Genomic DNA, 26,874 nt, shown 5'->3' on the forward strand with positions numbered 1-26,874 from the left:
TCTCTCTCTGTGCCTGTGTGTCTGAGCAGCTGTTTACAAATCTATGTTTCTGACTCTGTGTGTGTGTTTGTATGTGTGACTCCGTGTGTCTATATGGGTTTTGTTTCTCTTTCTCCCTATGCCTGTGTGTCTGAGTGGATGTTTGCTTGTCTCTCTCTCTGAGCCTGTTTGTTTGAGCAGATGTTTCCTTCTTTCTTTCTCTCTCTTTTTCCCCTTCTCTCTCTCTCTCTCTCTCTCTCTCTCTCTCTCTCTATGCCTGTGTGTCTTAGAGGTTGTTTGCTTCTCTCTCTGTGCCTGTGTGTCTGAGCAGCTGTTTGCAAATCTATGTTTCTGTCTTTGTGTGTGTGTTTGTATGTGTGACTCCGTGTGTCCATATGTCTTTTGTTTCTCTTTCTCCCTATGCCTGTGTGTCTGAGTGGATGTTTGCTTGTCTCTCTCTCTCTCTCTCTGAGCCTGTGTGTCTGAGCAGATGTTTCCTTCTTTCTTTCTCACTCTTTCTCTCCTTCTCTCTCTCCCTCTCTCTCTCTCTCTCTCTCTCTCTCTCTCTCTCTCTCTCTCTCTGTGCATGTGTGTCTGAGCGGATGTTTGCTTCTCTCTCCCTGTGCTTGTGTGTTTGAGAGACTGTTTGCTTGTCTCTGTGTCTCTCTTTTCGTGTTTGAATGTCTGACTATGAATTTTTTATATGTTTTCGTCCCTCTCTCTCTCTCTCTCTACCTATATATCTGAATGGATGTTTGCTTGTCTCTCTCAGTAAGTGTGTGTATGAGCGAGTTATTGCTTGTCTCTTTCTTTTTCGTTTATTTGTCTGACTCTGTGTGTTCCTAGGTGTTTCTCTCTCTCTCTCTCTCTCTCTCCATAGCTGTGTGTCTGAGCAGGTGTTTTCTTGTCTCTGTGTCGGTCTTTGTGTGTCTGATTCTGTGCGTTTGTATATAGTTTTTGCTTCTCTCTCTCTCTGTCTCTCTCTCTCTCTCTCTCTCTCTCTCTCTCTCTCTCTCTCTCTCTCTCTCTCTCTCTCTCTCTCTCTCTCTCTCTCTCTCTCTCTAAGCCTGTGTCTCTTAGCGGCTGTTTGTTTGTCTCTCTCTGTGTCTGTGCGACTGGGGAGGGTGTGTTTACAAGTCTAAGTGTCTGTCTTTGTGTGTTTGTTTGTATGTGTGACTCTGTTTGTTTGTATGTGTTTTTCTCTCTCTCTTTCTCTTTCTGTACCCGTGCTTCTGAGCGAGTGTTTGCTTGTCTCTGTGTTTGTGTGTTTGTGTGTCTGACTAGTGTGTGTGTAGGTGCTTTTGTCTCCCTCCCTCTGTGTCTATATGTCTGAGCGATTGTTTGCTTGTCTCTCTCTCTCTCTCTCTGCATGTGCATCTCAATAGGTTTTTGCTTGTCTCTGTGTGTTTGTGAATCTAATTCTGTGTGTTTATAATGTGTTTTGTCTCTCTTTCACTCTCTATGTGTGTCTGTTTGTCTGAATGGATGTTTGCTTGTCGTTCTTTCTCTGTGCCTATGTGTCTGACCGGGCTTTTGCTTGTATCTGCATCTTTCTTTGTGTGTTTATATGTCTGACTCTGTGTTTGTGTGTTTTTAGTTCTTTTTATCTCTTTCTCTTTTTCTGTGTGTCTGAGTGAATGTTTGCTTGTTTATGTGTCTCTCTTTCTTTGATTCTCTGCCTGACTCTGTGTTTTTGTATGTGTGTTTTTTCTCTCTCTATCTGTGACTGTATGTCTGAGCGACTATTTGATAGTATCCCTCCCTCTGCACCTGTGTGCCCAGGCCAGTGTTTGCTTGTATCTGGGTCTGTTTTTGTGTGTCTGATTCTTTGTGTTTATAGGTAATTCTCTCTCTCTCTTTGCCTGTGTGTCTGAGTGGCTTTTTGCTTGTCTCTTTCTTTCTCTCTCTCTCTCTCTCTCTCTCTCTCTCTCTCTCTCTCTCTCTCTCTCTCTCTCTGTGCCAGTGTGTTTGAGTGGGTGTTTACTTGTCCCCTTGTCTGTCCTTGTATGATTGTGTGTCTGAATCTGAGTTTCTCTCTCTTTGTGTCTGTGTGTCTGAGTGGCTGTATCCTTATCTCTCTCTGTGCCTCTGTGTCTGAGCGGATGTTTGCATATTTCCGTGTCTACTTTGCGTGATTATGTGTCTAAATCTGTGTATTTTTTCTCTCTCACTATTTTTTCTTTTTTCCTATCTGTTTCTGTTTGTTTGAGCGGGTGTCTGTTTGTTTCTGTGCATGTCTAATTTTTTGTGTATCTAATTCTGTGTGCTAGTATGTGTTTTTGTTTCTCTCTCTCTATGTGTGCTTGTGTGTCTGAGCGACTGTTTGCTTATGAAGTGTCTGTGTTTTTGTGTTTGTGTCTTGATTTTGATAATAATATTTATGGTTTCGGTAACGCAATAGAGGATTCCCGTTATATCTTGCAAAATTTTGATAATATAGCACAAGATATTTAATAATATCAGACAAGATTTTGGTAACATCGTACAAGGTTCCAAAACACTTAGCTGAAATTTTTATCCATATCACAACCTATTTTCTTATGGCACCCTTCCAAAAAAGCAATCACTTGACAGAACCAATCACTAATTACCTGTCAAACTTGCATAGAAATAGTTTAAAATTTTCTATGTCAACCTCATTACCAACATATAATCTGTAATTCTAATATGAACAAGTTAAAATCCTTCAGATTTGAAAATCAATGAACTTTTCTAAGAGTACATCCATTGATTAAGCGTGTTTCTAGCAGGTGACATCAAACATTTTCTTAAAACAAACCTTGATTTTAAGTCTGCGATTTTTTTCATTTTTTACTATTTTAACAACATTTTGTCCTATTACTCCCTTTCAAAATCTTCATTTGACATAAACATTTGCTATCAATTAAGGTTTCTAAGGGTAAATTCATTGATTATGCTTCTTTCTAGAACGTGACATCAAACATTTCTTTAAAACAATCCTTGATTTAAGTCTGCAATTTTTCTCAATTTTTTATTAATCTAACAACATATTGTTCTATTGTCCCATTCCAAAATATTCCCTTGACATAAACATTTGCTATTGTTTTGTCAAATTCACGTTGACATCATGTCAAATTGTTTATGTGAACCTCATTATCATCGTATCATATCCGATTCTAATTTAAATCTGTTAAAGATCCCCATCATAACACCTAAATGCAAAGGAACATTTTTATTAAAAAAATGTTAAATACAATGTTACAGATTATTAGTATCATTGAGCAAATATAGATATTTTGAATCTATTCTATAGAATAATTCATCATGTTCTCCCTTGATAGTGTAGATATTCTCTTCTCTTAGTACGTAACCGGTAGAATAATCGTTGATCCATTTTGAGTCATTAACAATTTTTACTGTGGTGTCACCTACAGTCTCAATATGCGTTTTGATATTGGTATTATTGGGTGCATTGACTGTATCTGCAGGTATACAGTCAATGTTACTGATAATATTCACATGCACTTCTTTTTTCATCGGTTCGTCTTGATATTCCTTGGTGATATTATCTGCCAATACCCTTTTTATTTTGCTTTCTATTTCCTCGTCTATTCACATTATTTTTATATAGTTTGCAGTTTTGGCACATAGACAAGATATGCATTATGACATTAGTGCAGAAGTAGGCCTTTCTTTTTTCATTTGCTTTCATTTGAATGCTAATACCAGAACGGTGGCGATAAGGTCTATGGGCAGGTAACGTGTTGCCGGAACCATAAGCAAGAACTTGACCTTAATTAATAGTTTATGTCTGCATTTTGTTTGAGTGCTATCATCTCTGGAAATGTTGCTCTTGCATATCCACCATCAGCAATGGTAAATCTTTGCGGTACTTCAAAGGATTCTAAACTCTCACTGTCACGACAACGCAAGCTTACGTGTCACCACTAGTAGTCGTTTTATATTTCAAATATTTGTCTTTGTCAGCATTCAACGCAAGGATAACTTTATTGAGTGCACACATGTTCTTGGAATAATTCATCTTCACTTTTAAAGAAAAATATGATGTAAGTGTTTATCCTTCTAATGCACAAATAATACCGTTTGAAAACATACAAAAAACTAGGTACTGGCAATGTCCAGCCATAGAGTACCATGAGGGCAGTCGCATAAAAAAAATCCAGAAACAACATGTTCGCCAAATACTTCACATCATTCTTAAACACGGAAAAATTATAATTCCCAAAAATATCTTAGACCCCCCCTAGAATTCTAATCCGGAAACAAATTCTCAAAGAGTCCAAAAATTCTCGAGTGAATTCGTCTGTTAGCATGCCAAGTTGCATTACGAATGAACCCTTTTCATTCTAAAATTTGTTTGTTTTCCGTTATTTTTTAAGTTTTAGATTTGTTTTTTATTTTACGTTATTTTTTTTACTTGTTTTTGTTTTTGATTATTTTTTAATTTAATATTTACTTTTTTTATTGCTGTTGCTTTTTTCATTTTTAAATGTTTTTATTTTTCTTTACTTTTTTCATTTTTAAATTCGTATTTATTTTGTGTTTTTTTAAATTTATTTTTGTTATTTTTTCTATTCTTTTAAGTTTTTTGGGGGGAGGCAAAAAGTCGGAGCAGGGGCATTGAGGGCCCTGGGAGGTGGGATATGGATGACTATAAGTTCCCTCTAAAAATGCGTTGACTTAATCCCTTATTCTCATGAATGTAATGATAGAAGCGGTTATGCTATGCCAATATTAATATATTCTGTCAAGTAAAGTTCGATACTTTATCATAAATTCTATTATTCTAATTTGAAATCAAATAAATGGTTTACTTAAGTGGTCATTCCTCTGACTACGCCGATTCTACCGTTCCATTTGAATTTATATAAACCAGTTTACTAAAGTAGTCACTCCTCTTATTCAGTGAAAGTTGAATATATGGTAATCATGTCTAGACAGGTATATGTAAATGAGGTGCCGGCTGGAATATGCCAATGATGTATCCTCTATAGTATGCTAATGAGGTTTATGAAACATGCAGTGATGTTTATGGTGTATGCAAATGATGTACAGATGGTCCCTGTTACGGCCATACTACTGATATTTACCCCAAATTTGTTTCTAATTATTATCTTTCCATCATATTTAGGTATATTTCATTAAACGCTTCTTGAGTGGGTTAGCTAAAGGTATATACCGAAGAGCTAGTTATAGACCACAACGTTGAGCTCCACCGTAACACCACAGCCAAAGAACTCTCAGACCGTCAAAGTGAACAACAAAAGGATTTGGTCAAGGGACAGTCGTTTGGAAAGGACGAAATCATTAAAACGAGTATAACAAGTTATAAAGAAACTTTATGCTAATCGGGGTTATGTAAAATGATTTATTTAAAAGTATCAAGTTGATACTTTGGTAGTAAATTGAGGACCAAGCTTTTCCAATTACCATATAATGTGTCATTTAAAAAACATCGGACACCGCCTGCAAAACCACCAAACAGTGTGCCGTTATTTACTGAAAGAAAAAAGAAACAAAACCAGGAAAAGATTTATCCACCTTAAAAAAGCAAAGAAGATGAGAAATCCCAGACATAGAGTTACCAAGTGCTTTTATGAAAGGGATTTACCTTTCCAAGGATCAAATCCTCCTTTTCGTTCTACACCGCCATTAAATTATGACATTATACCTCATTCAGAAAGATACAATATATATTGTTGTTGTGAAACAAATTTGCTTCGCTTATTATTTTCACTGTATTAACGTTTTATGCGATTTTTACTGTATGTGAAATATTTTAATAAAATCTGTTTTCTAGTATCAACAGGTAAATGAGCATTCATCTGGTAGTAGAAAAAGAAATACACGCTTTTATTCTTTTTCTTTTGAAAATGCGATTGATTTCTCGATCAATTCGATACTTGAATGGACTTTTAGGATACATTGTGGTCGAGAACTGAGGTTCGGTTAAAGCAGTTTTTAAATTCATACAGCTCATTTCTTTTTCAAAAAAAAAAAAAAATGCGAGGGATCATCCATGTTTAAAAATCCTGGACACCGAGTGCTACGCATCAAGGGTGGTGGAAATGTGACAATTGTTGACACGAACAGGCATGGTGAGGCGCAAGCACGTCACAAAGTTGTAGAACAAGAGGTACTTTGTAATGTTCAAATGAACAAAACAAAACTATTGGTCTATATGAGCTACGCAAGTACATTAAAAGACACAACATACTACGCAAGATACACTTTGTTTTTAGACTTGTTCCACGTTAATTTCAAATATAAATATACTAAATATGCTGAGATGAACAACATGAATAAATATGCCGAGAGAACTTTTACTGGCGTGAGAGGGCTTTAAAGTCCATTCGAAACTACATTTCACCAATACCAAGATTTAGCTAGCGCTAATTTGAGGCAATCTGAACTTTTCACAGAATTTTTCAGCTAGTCAAAAGATCTATGAAAAATCTGACAAGTAAAAATAAGCGGTTGGTACTAGTGGTACCCGGTGCTAACTTCTGCTTGCCATAAACATAACTGCCATATAAACACAATAATACAAATGAAATACTGAATACACCTTTTTCTCCTTAGTGATACATTCTTACGGGACTTTTACTTAGTATAGGTGGAATTATGCACATTCCAAGGCATACTTCAAGACATTTCCCCGGACTGTTCACAGTTGATTCGACAAAAATAGAAAATTTTCCACATAAAACAAAAAATAATTCTTAAGACCGAGCTGGCCTCAGAGGCGGCATTTGGGGGGGTCAGGGGTGGGCAAATGCCCACCCCAGATTTTTCAGGGGGGCCCAAGCTTCCACCACAAAGGGCCCTTTGCCGGCCATAATAATCCATTATGTCCAACATAATCCATTCTGTCCAATTGATTTGAAATTACTGCACGCCTATTACTTTCACTGACATATTGTTTACTTAAATAAGAAAGTTTCTCGCTGAGGAGGGCCAGCCTTTAATCTGGTTGAATTTTCTACTTTCAGTTTAATCACTTAACCTCGTTGATTATGATCTTTGATGTTATACTTAATCTTGGATGTCAGTGTGGCTGAGTTCCACATTTGGTTACAGTACATTTCCATGCAACACATGGGTGCTGAAAATGAGTTTTTACTTAGAATATTCGATCAATGTGCTGCCAAAACTCGCATTTTTTCTTACGTGAAAGTTGGGGGGGCCCAAAATGGAGTTCATGCCCGCCCCAAGATTTGGCACAAATGGCGCCTCTGGTTGGCCTTACAAAAAAATAAAAAAACAATCCAAAAATCTAGGATTTAAAATATAAACATAATAAGGCCAATAATAGGGGAAGAAAATAGCAGCTTTATCGAACCGATGTTCGCGGCTCCTCCTGAGCGACGTAAAGTGGAAACGAATATCGAAAATAAAAGAATAAAGACTAAAAAACACAATAATCTAAAAGAAACTTATGCTTCATGAAATAGTCGCGAATAAACTAAGAAAATAGACAATTACTTAAAATGGAAATTGAGGTTACACTCAATTAAGCCCACTGATAAGAATAAAAGTAAATGACCCAAAAAGACAATTTCAGAATTTAAATTAGCGGAAACCACGATGAATATGATGAGGGTTACCATTCCCCTAAATCCATGCTCATTCGACCAAGGTCTTATTATCGTGTTACTGAAAGCCTGTCCAACAATCCGTCAAAAACATGTTTTGTTTTTCTTTTATTGATGGCGGATAAATAAATTACTATTATTAATAGATTATATAATAACAGATAATTTATAATACATGTTGATAATATAATGCACAGTATAAAAATAATTATATTATTTGGATTCAGTCGTGTTCCTTTCATCTTGTTTAATATTTGACTAATAATTAGGTAGTTGTTTGTTGGTGCTTTAAGAATATTAGGTAAGCACATGACTAGAATGTTAGATATGAATGTTTAATTTGATAAATATTCGGCATTTTTCTCCAGTCTATATAAATTTGGGAAGTTTCATGGGAAGCTTTGCCAATGGAAGGCGACGAATGCCAGGATCAAACAAAAATTTAATTAGGAATTGTTGATTGACTAAAGGTTTTGGAAATGATAGAATAATGATATAAAAACTATAGAAAAATCAGAAGCGAATTATTTTCTTCAACATTTAATACGTTAATGTGGCTTGAAACAGTCATTTAAGAAGTTTCATTATCGAACGCCCTTTAGATATGTAGGGTACCTCCACAGGAGGCACGGACCAAGTGGGGACCTTGTTCCTGGGGTCCATAGCAGAAACTGGGGCACCCTCGCCCAGGGCCATAAATACAGGTGGAGGAGGAAGAAGGCCCCTCGAATGTACACTCATCAGGGACACCGGCGTGTCTACACGTCCCATTAGTTACAAACCTTCTCCCAGCAATGAGTTAAATTACATGGTGACGCAGAACGCTATCGTAGGAGGATCCTCTAAAGAAGGACAACTGTGGCAGGGAGTAAGATCCAGATCTATGGACAGTGGCCTCTGCAAAGGGCTGCCCCAGCCATTTCGGGGTGCCTGCAAAACTGGAAACCTTGCCGTGAACTCTATTCCCACTTGAGGAGTGGCGCTCATCGAGAAAATTATAGCCTTGTAAACGACATAGCATTCGCAGAGGATTTTGATCAATGGATAATTCTTCTGGGCTTGGTCTGTTTTGACGGGCGTTTTCTGGCTGAAAAACCTCTTCCTAGGTAATTTATCTACCATGGGTTACCTCCCTGTAGTAGCCTAATGCTTTTAGGCATGAATATATAATGAGTCGGAGGTAATAGGCTTGGTACTGTGTGTGTAGAATTTTGACTCTTGTTGATAGAAGAGCATCGCCAAGTGCTAAAAACCATACTGTGACCAGGATTGCACAAAGCCTCCATTCATAAAGGAGGACCCAGGGACTTCTTACTGTCCGGTTCTAAGCTGGCTTAAGCGCTTCGGTGTAGACTTGAGAAGATATGTTGATCACCGTCCTTCACTGGTATCGGGGATCATTGCTTTTCCTTGGGCCAAGATAGTTTCAACGATTTAAAGAACATGAAAATTGGATTTTGGAATGTTCTGACGTTAAAAAATGACTATCCTATCGACATTTTGACTGACGAACTCAGACAATTTGAATTGGACTAGTTAGAGTTTCAGAAACTCATATTAAAGGGGTAGGAAGCATGAAATTAGGTGACATAGAATTTGTTTACTCAGGCAGGAAGGATGGGGTAGAAAGAGAGGGAGTAGGGCTTATGATGAATGAATAAGCTGCTAAGTCTTGTTTAGGCTGGGAAGGTATTAATAATAGAATACTAACTGCTACTTTTATGTCTAAAAAGCTCAGAGTATCAGTTATAGTAATATATGCCCCTGTTGAAGCGACTGACGGAGATACTAGTGACTCATATGAACTTTACGTACAGTTACAGGAGCAAATAGACAGGGTCCCAGGTAGAAATATGGTGTTATTATTAGGAGATTTTAACACCCAGGTCGGTAGAAATAGGGATAGATGGTATACAAGCCTAGGTAAATTTGGTATAGGAAAAGGAAACAGTAGTGGCTACAGACTTTTGCAATTTTGTGTGTATAACAATCTAGTTATAACCAATACGGTATTTGGTCATAAAATGGCACATAAGTTGATATGGTATTCACGTGATGGTATGACAGCAAACCTTATTGATTATGTTGTAATAAAGCGAAGACAGGCCGGATCAATACAAAACACTAGGGTATATAGTGTAGGAGTGCTATTATTGATGTTAAAAGTAAAGATCACCATCTAGTAGTGTCTAGGGTTAATTTAAAGCTGAAATTTCGGAAGGGTAACTACCTCCCGGGAAGTTATGATGTTGGTAGACTCCAGGATGAGAATTTGAGAGAAGCTTTCCAAGAACAGTCGAATGCTAAACTTGAGAGTTTAAAATTTGACAATGTGGAAAATGGTTTGAATAATTTTAGAAAATCATTTTGTGAAGTTGCTGATAGTGTCTTAGGGAGGAAAGTTAAGACTGCAGCTAGGAATATTAGTTAAAAAGTTTTATGTTTAATCGAGAAGAGAAGGGGTTTGTACAAGAATTATTTGATTGATAGATCATATGAAGACAAAAGGAATGCGAAGAAAGTGGAGAAAGTATTGAAAGTATTAAAATATGAACTAAGGAGGTGTGAAGTTGAGGCCATGGATAAAATTGCCGAGGATCTGGAAGATGCAGCTAGACGGCATAATAGTAAAATATCGTACTGGCATGTCAATAAACTGAGAGGGAGTAGTCAATCCGGACTTGTCCTAGTCCAACAGTTCGTGGTAACGAACTGTAAATGAGCGATCCGGCTCAACTGTAACCGAAACTCTAAAAAACGGAATTTTGATACAAATAGATATATAAAAAGAATCAAATTTTTATGCTGATTTTACATATATATAATTCAATACATGTCTTATTTTCGGGAAAACGGGAAGAAAGCCGCTAAAAGTCATAGAATTTTAATGGAAGTCAAACCATCAGATTCAGCATTTCCGAGAATCCTACTGTAGAGGTTTCAAGCTCTTGTCTACAAAAATGTGGAGTTTTTATTTTTTGCCAGAAGAAAGATCACGGATCCGTGTTTATTTGTTGTTTTTTTTTTGGTTTTTTTCCAAGGGGTGATCGTATCAACCTATTGGTCCTAGAATATCTTGAGAGGGCTCATTCAAACCGAAATTAATAGTTCGTGACATTTTTAAGTGACCAAAAAACTGGAAGCAACTAGGACCCTCCCACGATCATTTTTTTCCCAGAGTCACCGGATCAAGTGTTGATATAGCCATTTTGTTCAACATAGTCGAAAAATCTAATAACTGTGTCTTTGAAGACGACTTAGTCTCCCACAGTCCCCGGGGGAAGGGCTGCAAGTTATGAACTTTGCCCATTGTTTACATATAGCACTGGTTATTGGGAAGTATATTGACATTTTCAGGGGTATTTTTATGGTGGGGGGTCGGGGGGAGAGGGTTACGTAGGAGGGTCTTTCCATGGAGGAATTTTTCATGGGGGAAGAGAATTTCCGTGAAGGGGGCGCTGGATTTCCCAGCATTATTTAAAAACAATCCGAAATTAAATATAAAACAAGTTTTTTTTCACCTGAAAGTAAGGAGCAACATTAAAACTTAAAACGAACATAAATTATTACATGTACTGTACGAGGGAATTCACTCCCTCGTCAATATCTCGCTCTTTACGCTAAACTATTTTCAGTAATTCCAAAAGAGCTATTTATTCTAATTAAACGGCTTTTGGGATTCAGGAGGCATTCTTAAAGAATTTGAACAAATTCGGACTTTAGCGTAAAGAGCGAGGTATTGACGAGGGGGCGAACCCCTTCATATTAAGTATATGGGGGAGTTTTTTCCCATGGTCAGTACCTCGTTCTTTACATTAAAGTTAGATTTTTGTTAAATAATGGCCGATATAAACAATAATTTGTGTGTTATTTTTCGGCCAACCTTAGCCACTAGTATTGTCTTTAGCAGCTTCTTAGCTATGATTTTTATGCAATAATAAACCAAAGATTTTGTATGTTTTCGGCTTGTGGTTGTTATTAAATTAAATTTTATTTTTCAACCGAAAGTGAGGAACAACTTAAAAATTTAAAACGAACAGAAATTATCACGTATATTAAGGGGTTGCACCTTTCTCAGTACTTCACTCTTTACACTAACGTTTGACTTTTTGTTCCAATTATTTAAGAATGACTCCTGGCACACAAGGGCAGTTTAATTAGAATAATAAGCTTTATAGAAATTCACAAACATTTTAGCGTATAGAGCGAGGTACTGAAGAGGGGGCAACTCCCTCTTATACGTAATAACAACCGAAAGAAAAAAATCTGAAAATTGCCGTTCAAACGGCAATTGACCTGGCTCAATAGTAGCCAATACTCTATAAAACGGTTTAAAAAAAGTATTTTGATACCAATAGATATATTAAAAGAATCGTCTTTTTATTTTGATTTCAAATATATAAATTTCATTAAGTTTAGTCTTAACCATCAAAGGTTGTGAGCCTGAGAATTTTTTTATTTTCGAAAAAAGGGGGAAACATCCCCTAAAAGTCCAGCGGTCTTAATAAAAATCACACCATCAGATTCAGGGTATCAGAGAACCCTACTCTGTAGGTTTTAAGCTCCTATCTACAAAAATGGGGAGTTTTGTATTTTTTTTTTTTTACCAGAAGAAAGATCACGGAGGCGTGTTCATTTGTTTTTGTATTTTTGTTTGCTTTCCCCAGGGGTGATCGTACCAACACAGTGGTCCTATAATATCAGAAGAGGACTCATTCGAACGCAAATTATAAGTTTTAGTGCCCTTTTTAAGTGACCGAAAAATTGGAGGGCAACTAGGCCACTTCCCCCGCCACTTTTTTCTCCCAAAATCGTTCGATCAAAATTTTTAGATAGCCATTTTGTTCATCATAGTTGAAAGGTCCAAAACTATGCTTTTGGGTATAACATGAACCCTCCCCCCCACACACACATAGACCCAGGGGAAAGGTCCTTAAGTTATAAAATTTGCCCATTGTTTCCGCATAGTATTTGTTATTGGGATGCATGCATACATTTTCGGATGGGGGGAGGGCAAATTTTCTGCTGGGGTTTTTCCAAGGGAGAATTTTCCATGTGGAAGGAAGTTTCCAGGGAGTGAACTTGTCACAGGGAATTATGTGCTGCAGGAATGTGTCAGAAGTCTTATACGAAATTCTTTTTATGTATTTTGATTTTTCTTTTCCGTCTAAATTTTACGCGCAGAGTGATTAAGGATAATTATCCGGGATAAACTTTCACCGGGATTGAACTGTCTAGAGGATATTTCCATGGTGAGGGGGTTTCTCCGTGGACATGGGGTCAGAGTTCCTGGAATAATTTAAAAAGCTATCAGAAATTAAATAAAAACTCTTTCTAAGTTTTAATGTTGCTCCTTATATTAAGTAGAAAAAAAAATTTTTTTTCCCCGGCTCAATAGTAACCAAAACCCTAAAAAATGGAATTTTGATACCAATATCTACATCAAAAGAATCGCATTTTAATGCTGCTTTTAAATATATAAGTTTCATCAAGTTTAGTCTTACCCATCAAAAGTTACGAGCCTGAGAAAATTTGCCTTATTTTAGAAAATAGGGGGAAACGCCCCGTAAAAGTCATAGAATCTTAACGAAAATCACACCATCAGATTCAGCGTATGAGAGAACCCTATTGTAGAAGTTTCAAGCTCCTATCTACAAAAATGTGGAATTTTGTATTTTTTGCCAGAAGGCAGATCACGGATACGTGTTTATTTGTTTGTTTGTTCGTTTTTTGTTTATTTTTTCCCAGGGGTGATCGTATAGACCCAGTGGTCCTAGAATCTTGCGAGAGGGCTCATTCTAACGGAAATGAAAAGTTCTAGTGCTCTTTTTAAGTGACCAAAAAAACTGGAGGGCACCTAGGCCCCTCCCACGCTATTTATTTTCCAAAAGTCAACGGATCAAAATTCTGAGATAGCCATTTTATTCAGCGCGGTCGAAAAACCTTAGAACTATGTCTTTGGGGACGACTTACTCCCCCACAGTCCCCGTGGGAGGGGCTACAAGTTACAAACTTTGACCAGTGCTTACATATAGTAATGGTTATTGGGAAGTGTACAGACGTTTTCAGGGGGATTTTTTGGTTGGAGGGAGGGGTTGAAAAGAGGGGGATATGTTGGGGGAACTTTCCATCGAGGAATTTGTCATGAGGAAAGAAAATTTCCATGAAGGGAGCGCAGGATTTTCTAGCATTATTAAAAAAAAAAACAATGAAAAAATAAATATGAAGTTTTTTCAACTGGAAATAAGGAGCAGCATTAAAACTTAAAACGAACAGAAATTATTACGCATATGAGGGGCTCACCTCCTCGCTCTTTACGCTAAAGTATTTTTAGTGATTTCAACTATTTATTCTACGGCTTTTGTGATTCAGGGGTCATTCTTAATGAATTGGGGCAAAATTTAATCTTTAGTGTAAAGAGCGATGTACTGACGAGGGGGTGAACACCTCATGTATGTAATAAAAACATGAGATTACAAAAGTTCGTTACGTAAGCTAATTTATAAGTTACGTTTATCTTTTACTAATAAAAATAGTCGTAAAAAATTAAAAGTTCTAGTTGCCTTTTTAAGTAACCAAAAATCGCAGGGCAACTGGGCTTCCTCCACCGCTCCCTTTTTTCTCAAAATCATTCGATCAAAACTATGAGAAAGCCATTTAGCCAAAAAAAAACTTGCAAATTTAGTGTTAATTATTCCTCTGCGGAGAGCCAAAATCAAAACATGCATTGATTCAAAAACGTTCAGAAATTAAATAAAAAACAAGTTTTTTTTGCTGAAAGTAAGGAGCGACATTAAAACTTAAAACGAACAGAAATTACTTCGTATATGAAAGGGGCTGCTTCCTCATCAACGCCCCGCTCTTTACGCTATAGTTTTTTACTGTTTTAAAAAGCAGAGCTGAGAGAAAGAGTCAAACTTTAGCGTAAAGAGCGGAGCGTTGATGAGGAAGCAGCCCCTTTCATATACGAAGTAATTTATGTTCGTTTTAAGTTTTAATGTCCCTCCTTACTTTCAGCTAAAAAAAACTTGTTTTTTTTATTTAATTAAAGATAGGAACGGGACCACAATTAGTGATAAGGGAAGAGTTAAAGAGAGATGGATAGAACATTTCGAGAATGTGCTAAACCAAAATACAGTTGCAAGAAAAGATATAGAGGAAAAGGAAAAAGTTTATGATACCTTTGATATGAAGGAAGATTTGTTTTGAGAGGAAGAATTAGTGACAGTACTAAAAGGATTAAAAAATAATAAGGCTCCGGGCGCTGACAGTTTGGAAAATGAGTTTCTTAAATGTGGTGGCTCTGAGGTCAGAAATAAGTCACTGAAGATTATGAATATGATTTCAAAAAAGGGAAAGTACCTAAAGATTTTTAGGAAAACCTTAATCGAACCACTGTATAGAAAGGGGATAAGAGTGAAATGTTGTAATTATCGAGGCATTAGTCTAGTCTGTGTAGGTAGCAAATTACTTAGTAATATGATACTTTTTAGACTTAGAGATGCTGTAGACAAAGTTTTAAGAGAAGAACAGTGCAGTTTTAGAAAAGGCAGAGGATGTGTCGACCAAATTTTCACACTTAGGTTGATAATTGAGATGTGACTTAGTTATCCAGCACATTTGGTCCTCAGTTTTATACATCATGAACAAGCGTTCGATTCTGTTGATAGAAGAGCTTTAGAAAAAGTCTTATCGCCAGACAAATAAAACCAAGTGTTGAGTGCTATGTATGAGAATAATACTGCTGCGGTTAAGGCAGGAAATGAGGTTAGCAGCTGGTTTTGTATTAAATCAGGAGATAAGCAGGGTTGTGTTCTATCCCCCGTTATATGGATCATTTTGATGGACTTTGTCTTATGGAGCACAGTAAAGGCAATGAGAGACTATGGAATCAAATGGGGAGGAAAAATTCTCCTGAACTTAGACCATGCTGATGATTTAAGCATCCTAGATGAAAGTGTGAGCAAAATGAATGAACTTTCAGAGGTTTTGCGATTTCAGGGTGCAAGAATAGGTTTGAAAACAAAAGTTAAGAAGACTAAGTCACTACGGCTAGGAATGAGTGAAGATGAAAAGGCAACGCTGGTTATCGAAAAAGATTGATCAGGTGGGCAGCTTCAATTGCTTTGGTAGTATTATTAGTAAAGACGGTGAAAGCAGTGAAGAAGTTCAAAGTAGAATAGCCAAGGCTCAAGGTGTTTTTTCGCAGTTAAAAAAAAAAGCTTGGGAGAATAGGAAGATAAATCTTAAGACCCAGATTAGAATATTGGAAGGTACAGTGATGGCAGTGGTCAAATATGGCTCTGAAGCATGGGCGCTCCGAAACCGGATGAAGATTTACTAGATGTTTTCAAGAGAAATTGCCTACAGATTGTTCTGGGTACCCGTCTGACTGACCGTATTTCAAACTGTAGGCTCTGCGAAAAATGTGGTTCAATCCCACTTTCTAGGGCTATAATGAAAGAAAGGTTTCGATGGCTAGGGACACGTTCTGCAGATGAAAGAAGACAGATTGCCGGAGATTTTCCTTTTCGACCAACTGTCTAGGGCTAAACGGAAAAACAGGTCGTCCTCGTCTGGGGTGAGAGGACGTCATAAAGAAAGATTTAAAGGAAATGAGAACTTTCTAGGAGAGTGTAAAGAGGGAGGTTTTGAATAGATTGGGACGGAAGAGGAGCGTACGTAGCTGTTTTGGCCCCAGGCAACTTTGTGCTGCGGTGACTTGTTAGTAGTAGTAGTAATTATGGCTTTCATTTAAAAAGAAAAGGGTGAAGGTGAGAAAAAAACATTCCTTATATTTAACATAATTTCACTCGTTTTATACATCATGAACAAGCGTTCGATTCTGTTGATAGAAGAGCTTTAGAAAAAGTCTTATCGCCAGACAAATAAAACCAAGTGTTGAGTGCTATGTATGAGAATAATACTGCTGCGGTTAAGGCAGGAAATGAGGTTAGCAGCTGGTTTTGTATTAAATCAGGAGATAAGCAGGGTTGTGTTCTATCCCCCCGTTACATGGATCATTTTGATAGACTTTGTCTTATGGAGCACAGTAAAGGCAATGAGAGACTATGGAATCAAATGGGGAGGAAAAATTCTCCTGAACTTAGACCATGCTGATGATTTAAGCATCCTAGATGAAAGTGTGAGCAAAATGAATGAACTTTCAGAGGTTTTGCGATTTCAGGGTGCAAGAATAGGTTTGAAAACAAAAGTTAAGAAGACTAAGTCACTACGGCTAGGAATGAGTGAAGATGAAAAGGCAACGCTGGTTATCGAAAAAGATTGATAAGGTGGGCAGCTTCAATTGCTTTGGTAGTATTATTAGTAAAGACGGTGAAAGCAGTGAAGAAGTTCAAAGTAGAATAGCCAAGGCTCAAGGTGTTTTTTCGCAGTTAAAAAAAAGCTTGGGAGAATAGGAAGATAAGTCTTAAGACCCAGATTAGAATATTGGAAGGTACAGTGATGGCAGTGGTCAAATATGGCTCTGAAGCATGGGCGTTACGAAACCGGATGAAGATTTACTAGATGTTTTCAAGAGAAATTGCCTACGGATTGTTCTGGGTACCCGTCTGACTGACCGTATTTCAAACTGTAGGCTCTGCGAAAAATGTGGTTCAATCCCACTTTCTAGGGCTATAATGAAAGAAAGGTTTCGATGGCTAGGGACACGTTCTGCAGACGAAAGAAGACAGATTGCCGGAGATTTTCCTTTTCGACCAACTGTCTAGGGCTAAACGGAAAAACAGGTCGTCCTCGTCTGGGGTGAGAGGACGTCATAAAGAAAGATTTAAAGGAAATGAGAACTTTCTAGGAGAGTGTAAAGAGGGAGGTTTTGAATAGATTGGGACGGAAGAGGAGCGTACGTAGCTGTTTTGGCCCCAGGCAACTTTGTGCTGCGGTGACTTGTTAGTAGTAGTAGTAATTATGGCTTTCATTTAAAAAGAAAAGGGTGATGGTGAGAAAAAAACATTCCTTATATTTAACATAATTTCACTCGTTTTATACATCATGAACAAGCGTTCGATTCTGTTGATAGAAGAGCTTTAGAAAAAGTCTTATCGCCAGACAAATAAAACCAAGTGTTGAGTGCTATGTATGAGAATAATACTGCTGCGGTTAAGGCAGGAAATGAGGTTAGCAGCTGGTTTTGTATTAAATCAGGAGATAAGCAGGGTTGTGTTCTATCCCCCGTTATATGGATCATTTTGATGGACTTTGTCTTATGGAGCACAGTAAAGGCAATGAGAGACTATGGAATCAAATGGGGAGGAAAAATTCTCCTGAACTTAGACCATGCTGATGATTTAAGCATCCTAGATGAAAGTGTGTGCAAAATGAATGAACTTTCAGAGGTTTTGCGATTTCAGGGTGCAAGAATAGGTTTGAAAACAAAAGTTAAGAAGACTAAGTCACTACGGCTAGGAATGAGTGAAGATGAAAAGGCAACGCTGGTTATCGAAAAAGATTGATCAGGTGGGCAGCTTCAATTGCTTTGGTAGTATTATTAGTAAAGACGGTGAAAGCAGTGAAGAAGTTCAAAGTAGAATAGCCAAGGCTCAAGGTGTTTTTTCGCAGTTAAAAAAAAGCTTGGGAGAATAGGAAGATAAGTCTTAAGACCCAGATTAGAATATTGGAAGGTACAGTGATGGCAGTGGTCAAATATGGCTCTGAAGCATGGGCGCTCCGAAACCGGATGAAGATTTACTAGATGTTTTCAAGAGAAATTGCCTACGGATTGTTCTGGGTACCCGTCTGACTGACCGTATTTCAAACTGCTCTGCGAAAAATGTGGTTCAATCCCACTTTCTAGGGCTATAATGAAAGAAAGGTTTCGATGGCTAGGGACACGTTCTGCAGATGAAAGAAGACAGATTGCCGGAGATTTTCCTTTTCGACCAACTGTCTAGGGTTAAACGGAAAAACAGGTCGTCCTCGTCTGGGGTGAGAGGAAGTCATAAAGAAAGATTTAAAGGAAATGAGAACTTTCTAGGAGAGTGTAAAGAGGGAGGTTTTGAATAGATTGGGACGGAAGAGGAGCGTACGTAGCTGTTTTGGCCCCAGGCAACTTTGTGCTGCGGTGACTTGTTAGTAGTAGTAGTAATTATGGCTTTCATTTAAAAAGAAAAGGGTGAAGGTGAGAAAAAAACATTCCTTATATTAAACATAATTTCACTCGTTTGGTATAAAATTTAGTTATTTGCTTTCTTGGTCTGTTTTTAGTTAATTTTCGTCTGCTTTCAAATTTTTCGTCTAAGATTGACCTAAGAATGATTTTCTTTTTATTTGAAGGGATAAGGAATCTCCCTCCTTTCAATGTATGAGTTGGATTGACAAAGCCTCTAGACTACTTAGGTCCTTGTGTCGATCCTGAAGTATGTTGCTACAGCTAGATTGGAACTCTAGGCCCTGTCTTACCCTACTAAGTCAGAATATCAATATATAAGGAAAAATTTTCATTTGATTTTCATTAAAATGAGAAACAGTCTGGATTTTTGTTTTCCATTTTTACTGGTGTTGTAAAATAAAAACAAATTAGTTTCTAGTTTGTTTAATTTATGTTGATTTTCCGAGCTTTTTATATAAACAATTTTTTTCGCTAGAATTAGGGGTGAAGTCACCACCCCAGTCGCATGCTATCAACGTAAAATTACTACTAACTATAGTAAAAGAAATCTTGGATCGCTTATTTTTAACCCAAAAGGTTGAAATATTCCTATATTTTGATTTAATGGATGTTCGAGCTAAATAAACTACATCATTAACAAATATTTTTTTTCATTTTTATACTAACTATTACTATACATTAGCTGCTTGAATGTTTAGGGACGAGGAATTCCCCCTTAGGTTCGAGTAGTTAAATGGACTGATAAACTAGGATACCTTGCACACGTTTTTGTTTTTCTTTCAAACTGATTGGCTGTTTCAAAATTTCAGTCTGATTTTGTTTTGGCCTCATACGGACAAAAATTTTATTTTGCGGCCAAAATTACAGGAAGCTCGATTGCAGTGATGTCTCTTTTGTCCCGCTTTTGTGACCAAGGGGGAAATTCTTTCAGTGACAATACAACACAAAGGTACATTTTTAAATCTAGAGGGAGGCGGCAACATATCTAAAGGGTAACTTAGAACTGATATATAGGTTTAAATCTAACAAATATTACACAGCTAGAAGTCTTGAGTGGCCTAAGAAACCCCAGCCATAAGGGTTTCTTTTTTCCCTTAGGGAAATTAGAACACCCCCAATTGAACATATTACTTTTCTAAACATACATAATTAATGGTATACAAAATAAACCTTACGAAAAGATTTTTGTGTAATTTAGGTGACAACCCTAAGAAATCCAACATGAGTATTTGCTAAAATTATCAATTAATTAATTTATTGATGCCCACTCATACAACATGAAAAATTGGAATAAGACAAAAAGAAAAAGATAATAATGTGACTTCCAATACAACTTGCCAGTTTACGAAGGGACTTAGACCTTGCCGACTCTTCCACCTCAGGTATCATATCCAGAGGATCATGCATATTATAACGGTTTAGCAATGAGGAATTTCTTTCGTAGAGCGGCATACACAGTAAAAATTTTAGGTACTTGCAATAAGCTGAACGAAGTTCCAATTTTTCTGTTGTCGTAAGCCATTCCCATAGAGTTTTTGGGCATTAAATGCAGGTTTGACTCCTTACCTGTCTTAAACTTGGGCACGGAACATGTGGAACTTGGTCTAAATGACAAGAGCCACGAACGGTATATTATCATCGGTATACTTAAGCTGTTGCAGACAAGAACTCAATTGTTTGTGAATTATCGTTCTTGAAAAGTATCGGCCTACATATTTTCACGTAACATGTAAGGGTCACTCACTTAATATTTAGTATCAGGAAAAGCTAAGCAAAAATTGCCGCGTATATATTTGTTTGTGTTCGCAAATTCCTTGCACATACTTTTTTCAAAATCATACACTCCAGTTATTTCAAAACAGGTTCAAATGTACTCTTTAGGACCATGAGATAAGTTCTTTATTAGACATTCACACATGGGGAGGGGGGTTTTTCAAAGTGGTAGAAACAGGTATAGTTTATATTTATTGGTAAAAATATTTTCGGTTCCCGAACATAAGACATCTGCACCTTATGCAAACAATGTTTTTTTTTTCAGAAAAAAATGTGTTCTATGTTTCAAAGAAAGTAGAAAAGCAAGGTGAACAAAATTTTCTAAAATTATCTGAAATATTCATTTCTAAAATTCTCTCGAACTTCCCTTCATCCGCCTCAACAGACTTTGATAAAATATTAAAAATAAAGACAATCAAGAAATCGATTTGTTTACTCTAAACTCATCAAAAATGTCGTTCTTGTTTTTCTGCCATCATGGTCGAATAAACACCATTGTTTTCCCCAGTCATTCTTGAAATTAGTCATTAGTTTTACTGATTTTGTTTTTCAGTCACCGGATAAATTGTCAGAGATGCCCTTTTATACCAAAAAAGGGCTAAAGCAAAACCCATTCTAAATCAGTCGATTTATTTTTATAATTACAACACCCCCCCACCCAAACAAGGAAGATTTCGCTGAATTGCACGTTATTCTACGAAAAAAACTTTTACAAAGTTTCTGGGAACATCATACCGGAACAAATACACCCAAGGAAGATTACCCTTACAGGAAATTGTATCCATGGAGGACTACATCAATGGAAGATTTCACCCATAGAAATCAAAGGTGTGAAAATTTTACCCAGGAATGTCTGCAGCCATGGAAAATCATTTCTTAAAAAGACGAAAGAAACGACAAAATTACACGAACGACACGTTTTAATTATAGTAGGTACTACCCATGAGGTTTTCGAGAGTGCGGTTTCTTCGGAATAACCTTTATTAATCACAGAATCACACCTTTGCGCTACGTTGTCAAGGAGTATCATGACCAGAAAATCTTCCTGTGGAGTACGGGGTCCGCATTGTTGAAATTGACAGAGGAGAACACCAAAGTATAAAACAATAAAGTTTCCCAAATGGACAAGACAAGCATTCACACTGTTTCCTATACTTAATTGGTTTCAATTACTAAAAAAAAAACTATACACACAGAAGATTATAACCTTGGAAGACTGTACTTAGCAAAAATTGTGTGCACAGAGAACTTCAACAATGACCTTGGTCATCTATTAGTTTACTGTTCCATATGTGTAAGTTTTCTAGAAGATCTTAACCATAGAAGGTTCCACTCACGACTATTAAACCTAAGGAATATTCCTAAACATATGATTTTGGGAAAGATACATTCCCTGAAGGAAAATAACCAACGGAAAACCGTGCAACAAAAGTTTTGCAACAAAAGTTTTGACCGTTGAAAATTATATAAACAAAAAGTTTCACCAATGGGACAATTTTTTCACACGGAAAATTTTCTTGTCTTTACATTCTTCGGAGGGTCTTGTTTTTCATGAACAAGACTTTTCGTTAGTTCCATTTTTTTCTGGGATCTTTCTCGGGCAACGCCTTCAATCGATACAAGCTTCTGATGGCTCAATCATTTATAGGGTAAAGTCTTCCATGGACACGATTCTCTTAAAAACAACCAGATCCTATCAATCGTTAGAATAAAAAAAATGTAAGGTAAAGATCTACTTTGGGGGGGGGGCAAAATTTGTCCCCGAAAAGGAAAAAGAATGACATTCTAAACGACCACAACTTTATAATAAATTGTTTTATCTGTCATGGAAAAACTGTGATTGTTGCATTGACAGATAAAACGACGATACTTCTTTAGATGCCGCAAAACACATTGACACCTTTTTTAGTTAATACATGAAAGCAACAGTACATTTTTTAAGGCGCAAAAAAACATTTATTGTCTTTCGCAACTTCTGGTTTATAATTTTTTTTTTTTTTTTTTTTTTTATTGACAAACAAAAACAGTGCCATTTTTGGGTAAGACGCTTTTTGGAGAAGACAAAAAAAAATTACGACATAAAAATTACTAATAATCACTTTTAGGAAGGACTATTTTCATGTGTAAAATTATGACCTTTTGTACATTCCTTTTGTATATTTTATGACCTTTTGTACATGTTATCATCTTTTGTACACACGTGCAAAATTATGAAAAAGGTTTTGTACATTCATCATATATTGTTTTTCACTTTAACTAAATTTCGAGGCGGGCACTCAGTCCATCAAAATAGGGATTAGCTATACCCCTTGTAAAGCTATGAAAAAAGACATAATCTTGAAGGGATAAAGCGTAGTGACACCTATAAAAATGTGGTTATTGCCGTTGCTAATGCTATTTTGATCGCTATTAATATTAACAAAACAGGAAGTATGCCGACAAAGAGAAATTTTGAAATAGACTAGTTTATGTTTAAAATCTCTTAGTTTCAATCGTTTCAGCTGTTTAAACAACTTAAAACGAGTTTAATTTGCTCGTTTGGGTAATAGTCCAGCTTTAGTATCTGCAATGATGGCTTTTTTACGTCCCGGAAGCGTCAAGTGGTAATCTCGTTTAGTCGTGAAATTGCTATCTTGACATTTGTTTATTGTAGATACAATTTTTAAAAAGGCATTTAAGAAACAAAATAAGGAGACAAAACTACATAATGGTAAGAATATGATCACAATTTTGTTCTTATGATCAGTTTCAGTTCAACAAAAAGCGTTCAACTTTTATGTACTATACCAAGCTCAAGTTTTGAATGTAGAATTGAAGCACCAGATACTAAAATCCTTAAACTAAATTTTAAGTATTTATTCTGAAACATAGTCAGAAATCAAATTTCTTAACAGATTTTGTACTCCATCAATGTCACTCTCCATTAACAAGGAAAACTCAAGCTTCAACAGAGATTTCGTCTGAGGGGGAGGGGAGGAATGAATTGCAAAGCCACCAAATACTTAAATAGCTGAATAAGCCTAAACATTAGAAATGGATTATTTATGCACGAAAACTTCGATTAATTTGTAATCGGCCATTCAAATTATATTTTCATTGTTCATTTTGAACAATGAAAAGTAATTCCCCACTTAATATGAAGCAATAAATTTAGCCTAAGAATCAAGTGAGTTTGATGGGGGGGGGTGTCCAGACATGGGGGAATGTTTTGAGTGAGATACCGAAGGCATGTCCAGAGGAAGAGCAGGTTCGTCTAAGATTAAGGTTAGTCAGAGAGGCCCCTTGAAAAAAAAAAATAAAGTTAAGTAGCGAAGTTAAGTGAACGGTAAGTAAAAGTGAGCCTCATCGAAACCAAACAAAACTCCAAAATAGAAGAAATTTAATAACAATGATTACGTTCTTAGATCCCAGTTACGTGATGTACGAACTGATGATGGGGACCCTACCAAATGGTTTAGTTTACATTTTACTGTCCATCAAGGATGTATCCTCTCCCCAGTGTTATTTGCTATACTCATGGACTATATACTTTGAATATGTAATTTCAGAGGTGGAAGCCAGCTAAACCAGAACTATGCATCCTCTGATTGTGACTTTGCTGATGATTTAACCCTCCTATCTCATCTAAGAGAGGAACTACAGAATAATATCACTGTACTCTCCAGCATGGCCAGGCGAATCGGTCTCTCATTCAGTGCACAGAAAGCAAAAGTCATGCGAAACAGCGTCAATACCCTACCTGCCCCACAGCTTGAAGTCGGATCTGATGTACTACACGAGGTCTTTGAAAAGTTCAAGTACCTTGGTAGTTTTATTAAATGAGACGGTATCCTTGAGCGGGAAATTACCACGCGCATTGTATGTGCAGGAAGCGCCTTCAACAAACTAAGAAATGTCTGGAGGAATCCAGCATACTCCCTAAAGCTCAAGCTCCGGCTTTCCAATAGTAACGTCCTCTCCGTACTAATGTACATACGGCTGCAAATCTTGGGTGTTGACTAAGCAGCTGGAAAAGCAAATCCATGGTTTTGAGAACTTCTGTCTCCGGCGCATCCTTTGTATCCGGTGGACTGATAATAGCACTAACGCCTCTACGCGTGAAATGACAGAGCAGCCGTTCGTGATCGATAGAACTGTGACTAACCGATGGCGTTATTGGGATCATATGGTGTGAATTTGAGAGAGTTGCCTACTTCATGATTTGTGGTGTTGGGTTCCTCCAGTATCAGAAGACGTGGGCGACAGAAGACAGCACTAGGCAAATGTCTTGACAAGGATGCAGCACTTTTGATATCATCGCTCGAAGAGATTTAGTCAAAAGAACAAGAAACATCGCTAAAAGACATCGCTCGAAGAGATTTAGTCAAAAGAACAAGAAAGGTCGTTATGGAGAGGCATCGTTGTCGCCTTATCCGCCAACCAGCGTCGGAAGACCTAAGTAAGTAGTTAAGTGCTGAACACTATGAATGAAATAAACTCTTGTTGCACGGTTTCATATCAATTTAATGTCTAATACAATCTATCCAATCTACTATGATCGACTGATGTTGCGACGGTAGAATTTTTACTACCCAGTGTGTACGAGCTAGAGCAGCGACGGCAAAAAAACGCGCGGTAAAAAATAACGCTCGGTAAAACAAACGCTCGGTCAAGGCCGCCAAGTGCGCTTCTGCCCTTTCATTTGGACTCAGCATACATGCAGATGCCAAAAGGATGATAGTCCTCCTTCTATTGAAGCAACATTTCAGCATGAAATCAAATATTGCATCCCTACTTGCACCTGTAAAAACGAAAGGGGATATTTACCAGGAAACCCTCCCAATGAATCCTAGGTCAACTTCAATCAAACTGTTCATGGTAATGTCGCAAAGACCAACCCTTGTCAAGGGAAACCAAGGCTTTGAAAACGAAATTTTAAACATAAGCGTTCCATGAATCGTTTTTTTTACATCCTTATTCTAAAAATATAAGATTACAAATTTTATGTAAGCAAATGTGCTAGGAAAAACCTAACTAGTCATATTTGGTGAATGAGGTGATTTCAAAGTCCAGTTGTTGCGAAAAATAAATCCTGTGCATTATATTCCTTCGGGCGTCAAAAATTGTTAAATATAAAGTATTTTCAAACTTAAATCTTATGTCTGGGCCGGAAAACGTACTCCAGATTACCTGGATTGAGGAGCTCGTTTAAGGTCAAGCAATTCGTGACAAAGTAAAATACAAATGAGCTTTGGATGTAACCTCAGAGCTAATAACCATCATTTGGCCAAGGATTGAAATTATAAAGTAAAAAAAAAAACGAGAAAACAATTCAGATGGCACAAAAAATGTGTTCTGAGGGGCACCTAGTGGTAGCCAAAACTCGAGGGAGAAATCTTCAGAACAAAGAAGGGAATACTTTCAATAAAAAGAAATACAGTGCATTGCTGTAGCTTTTCGGTGAGCCTTTTTTCGCAAAAGGTTCATCTATTTTACTTACCTTGTATTTACACTTAAAATTACACATTTAAAGTAGGCCAAAAACAGAGAAAATATAAAATTAATCCAAATGGAAATGATTCATTCATTATTTAACCGTAGTATTTTTTATTCATTCTTCGAATTTAAAAGGTTTGCTTCCTTCACACCAAAAGGACAAAATCCTTTAGAGCCGTGGTTCCTAACGTGGGGTGCAGGCCTCAAGGATGGGGCATGTTAGTACTTTGGTGGGTCATGCGCAGAATTTGGAGGACTATACTTTAGAGCATCAATCCTGAAATAAAAATCATGTCATTGACATCACATTCATGTGCGTTTCAGGAGCCAATGAACGATGTAACATTCACGTGCATTTAAAGAGTAAAATAGGTATATGATAGTATTGCAATAGCATCAAAGAATGTTTTAGACAGAAAATGTGGTTCATTAGCATAAAATATGGCTAAATGACGACCCCTCAAAAAACAACAAGTTAATGGCCTTTAAGCTTCCTTGGGTAAAAATCAAGTAAAATTTTGAATAGTAAAATTCAAATATCACGAGGGAGCTCATCAGGAGTTTCAAAATTCCTAGATGGGGCATGGCTCAAAATTGGCTTGAAACCACTGCTCTAGAGCCATTGCTGGTATACAGGGTATGGAATCAAGTTTTAACTTCCTTTATGTGTCCGTCATTTGAAAGTAAATTATTTTTTCTTACCAGAATTTATACTACGGACAGGACTTGACACTAAATTATTTTGGCTAGCTGGGGCTTGAGCAGGTACCTGAAGTCGAGAAATACAGTCAGTAACTCTACCAGGAATATCAATTGATGGCAACTCCACTTTGGCTGTCGACATCTAGAAAATATAAAACATTTTCAATTATGCTTTTACGTTCAACCTTAACGGCATAAGAAACTTTTCAAATAAATGTATTGTTAACAACTAAAATACGA

The 26,874-nt window shown here is 36.9% G+C and overlaps 1 protein-coding gene across 1 annotated transcript in view; it reads right to left on the minus strand.

Moving 5' to 3' along the window:
* The window catches only part of LOC136033746 (regulator of G-protein signaling 17-like), a 163,805-nt gene that overhangs the window by 100,791 nt on the left and 36,140 nt on the right, over positions 1-26,874 (minus strand). The window contains exon 2 of the mRNA XM_065714644.1: positions 26,635-26,776. Coding sequence (XP_065570716.1) covers positions 26,635-26,776 — 142 coding nt within the window. The remainder of the gene's footprint in view (positions 1-26,634; positions 26,777-26,874) is intronic.

The sequence above is a fragment of the Artemia franciscana genome, chromosome 12 (assembly GCF_032884065.1).
Source record: "Artemia franciscana chromosome 12, ASM3288406v1, whole genome shotgun sequence".
Taxonomy (NCBI): Eukaryota; Metazoa; Arthropoda; class Branchiopoda; order Anostraca; family Artemiidae; genus Artemia; species Artemia franciscana.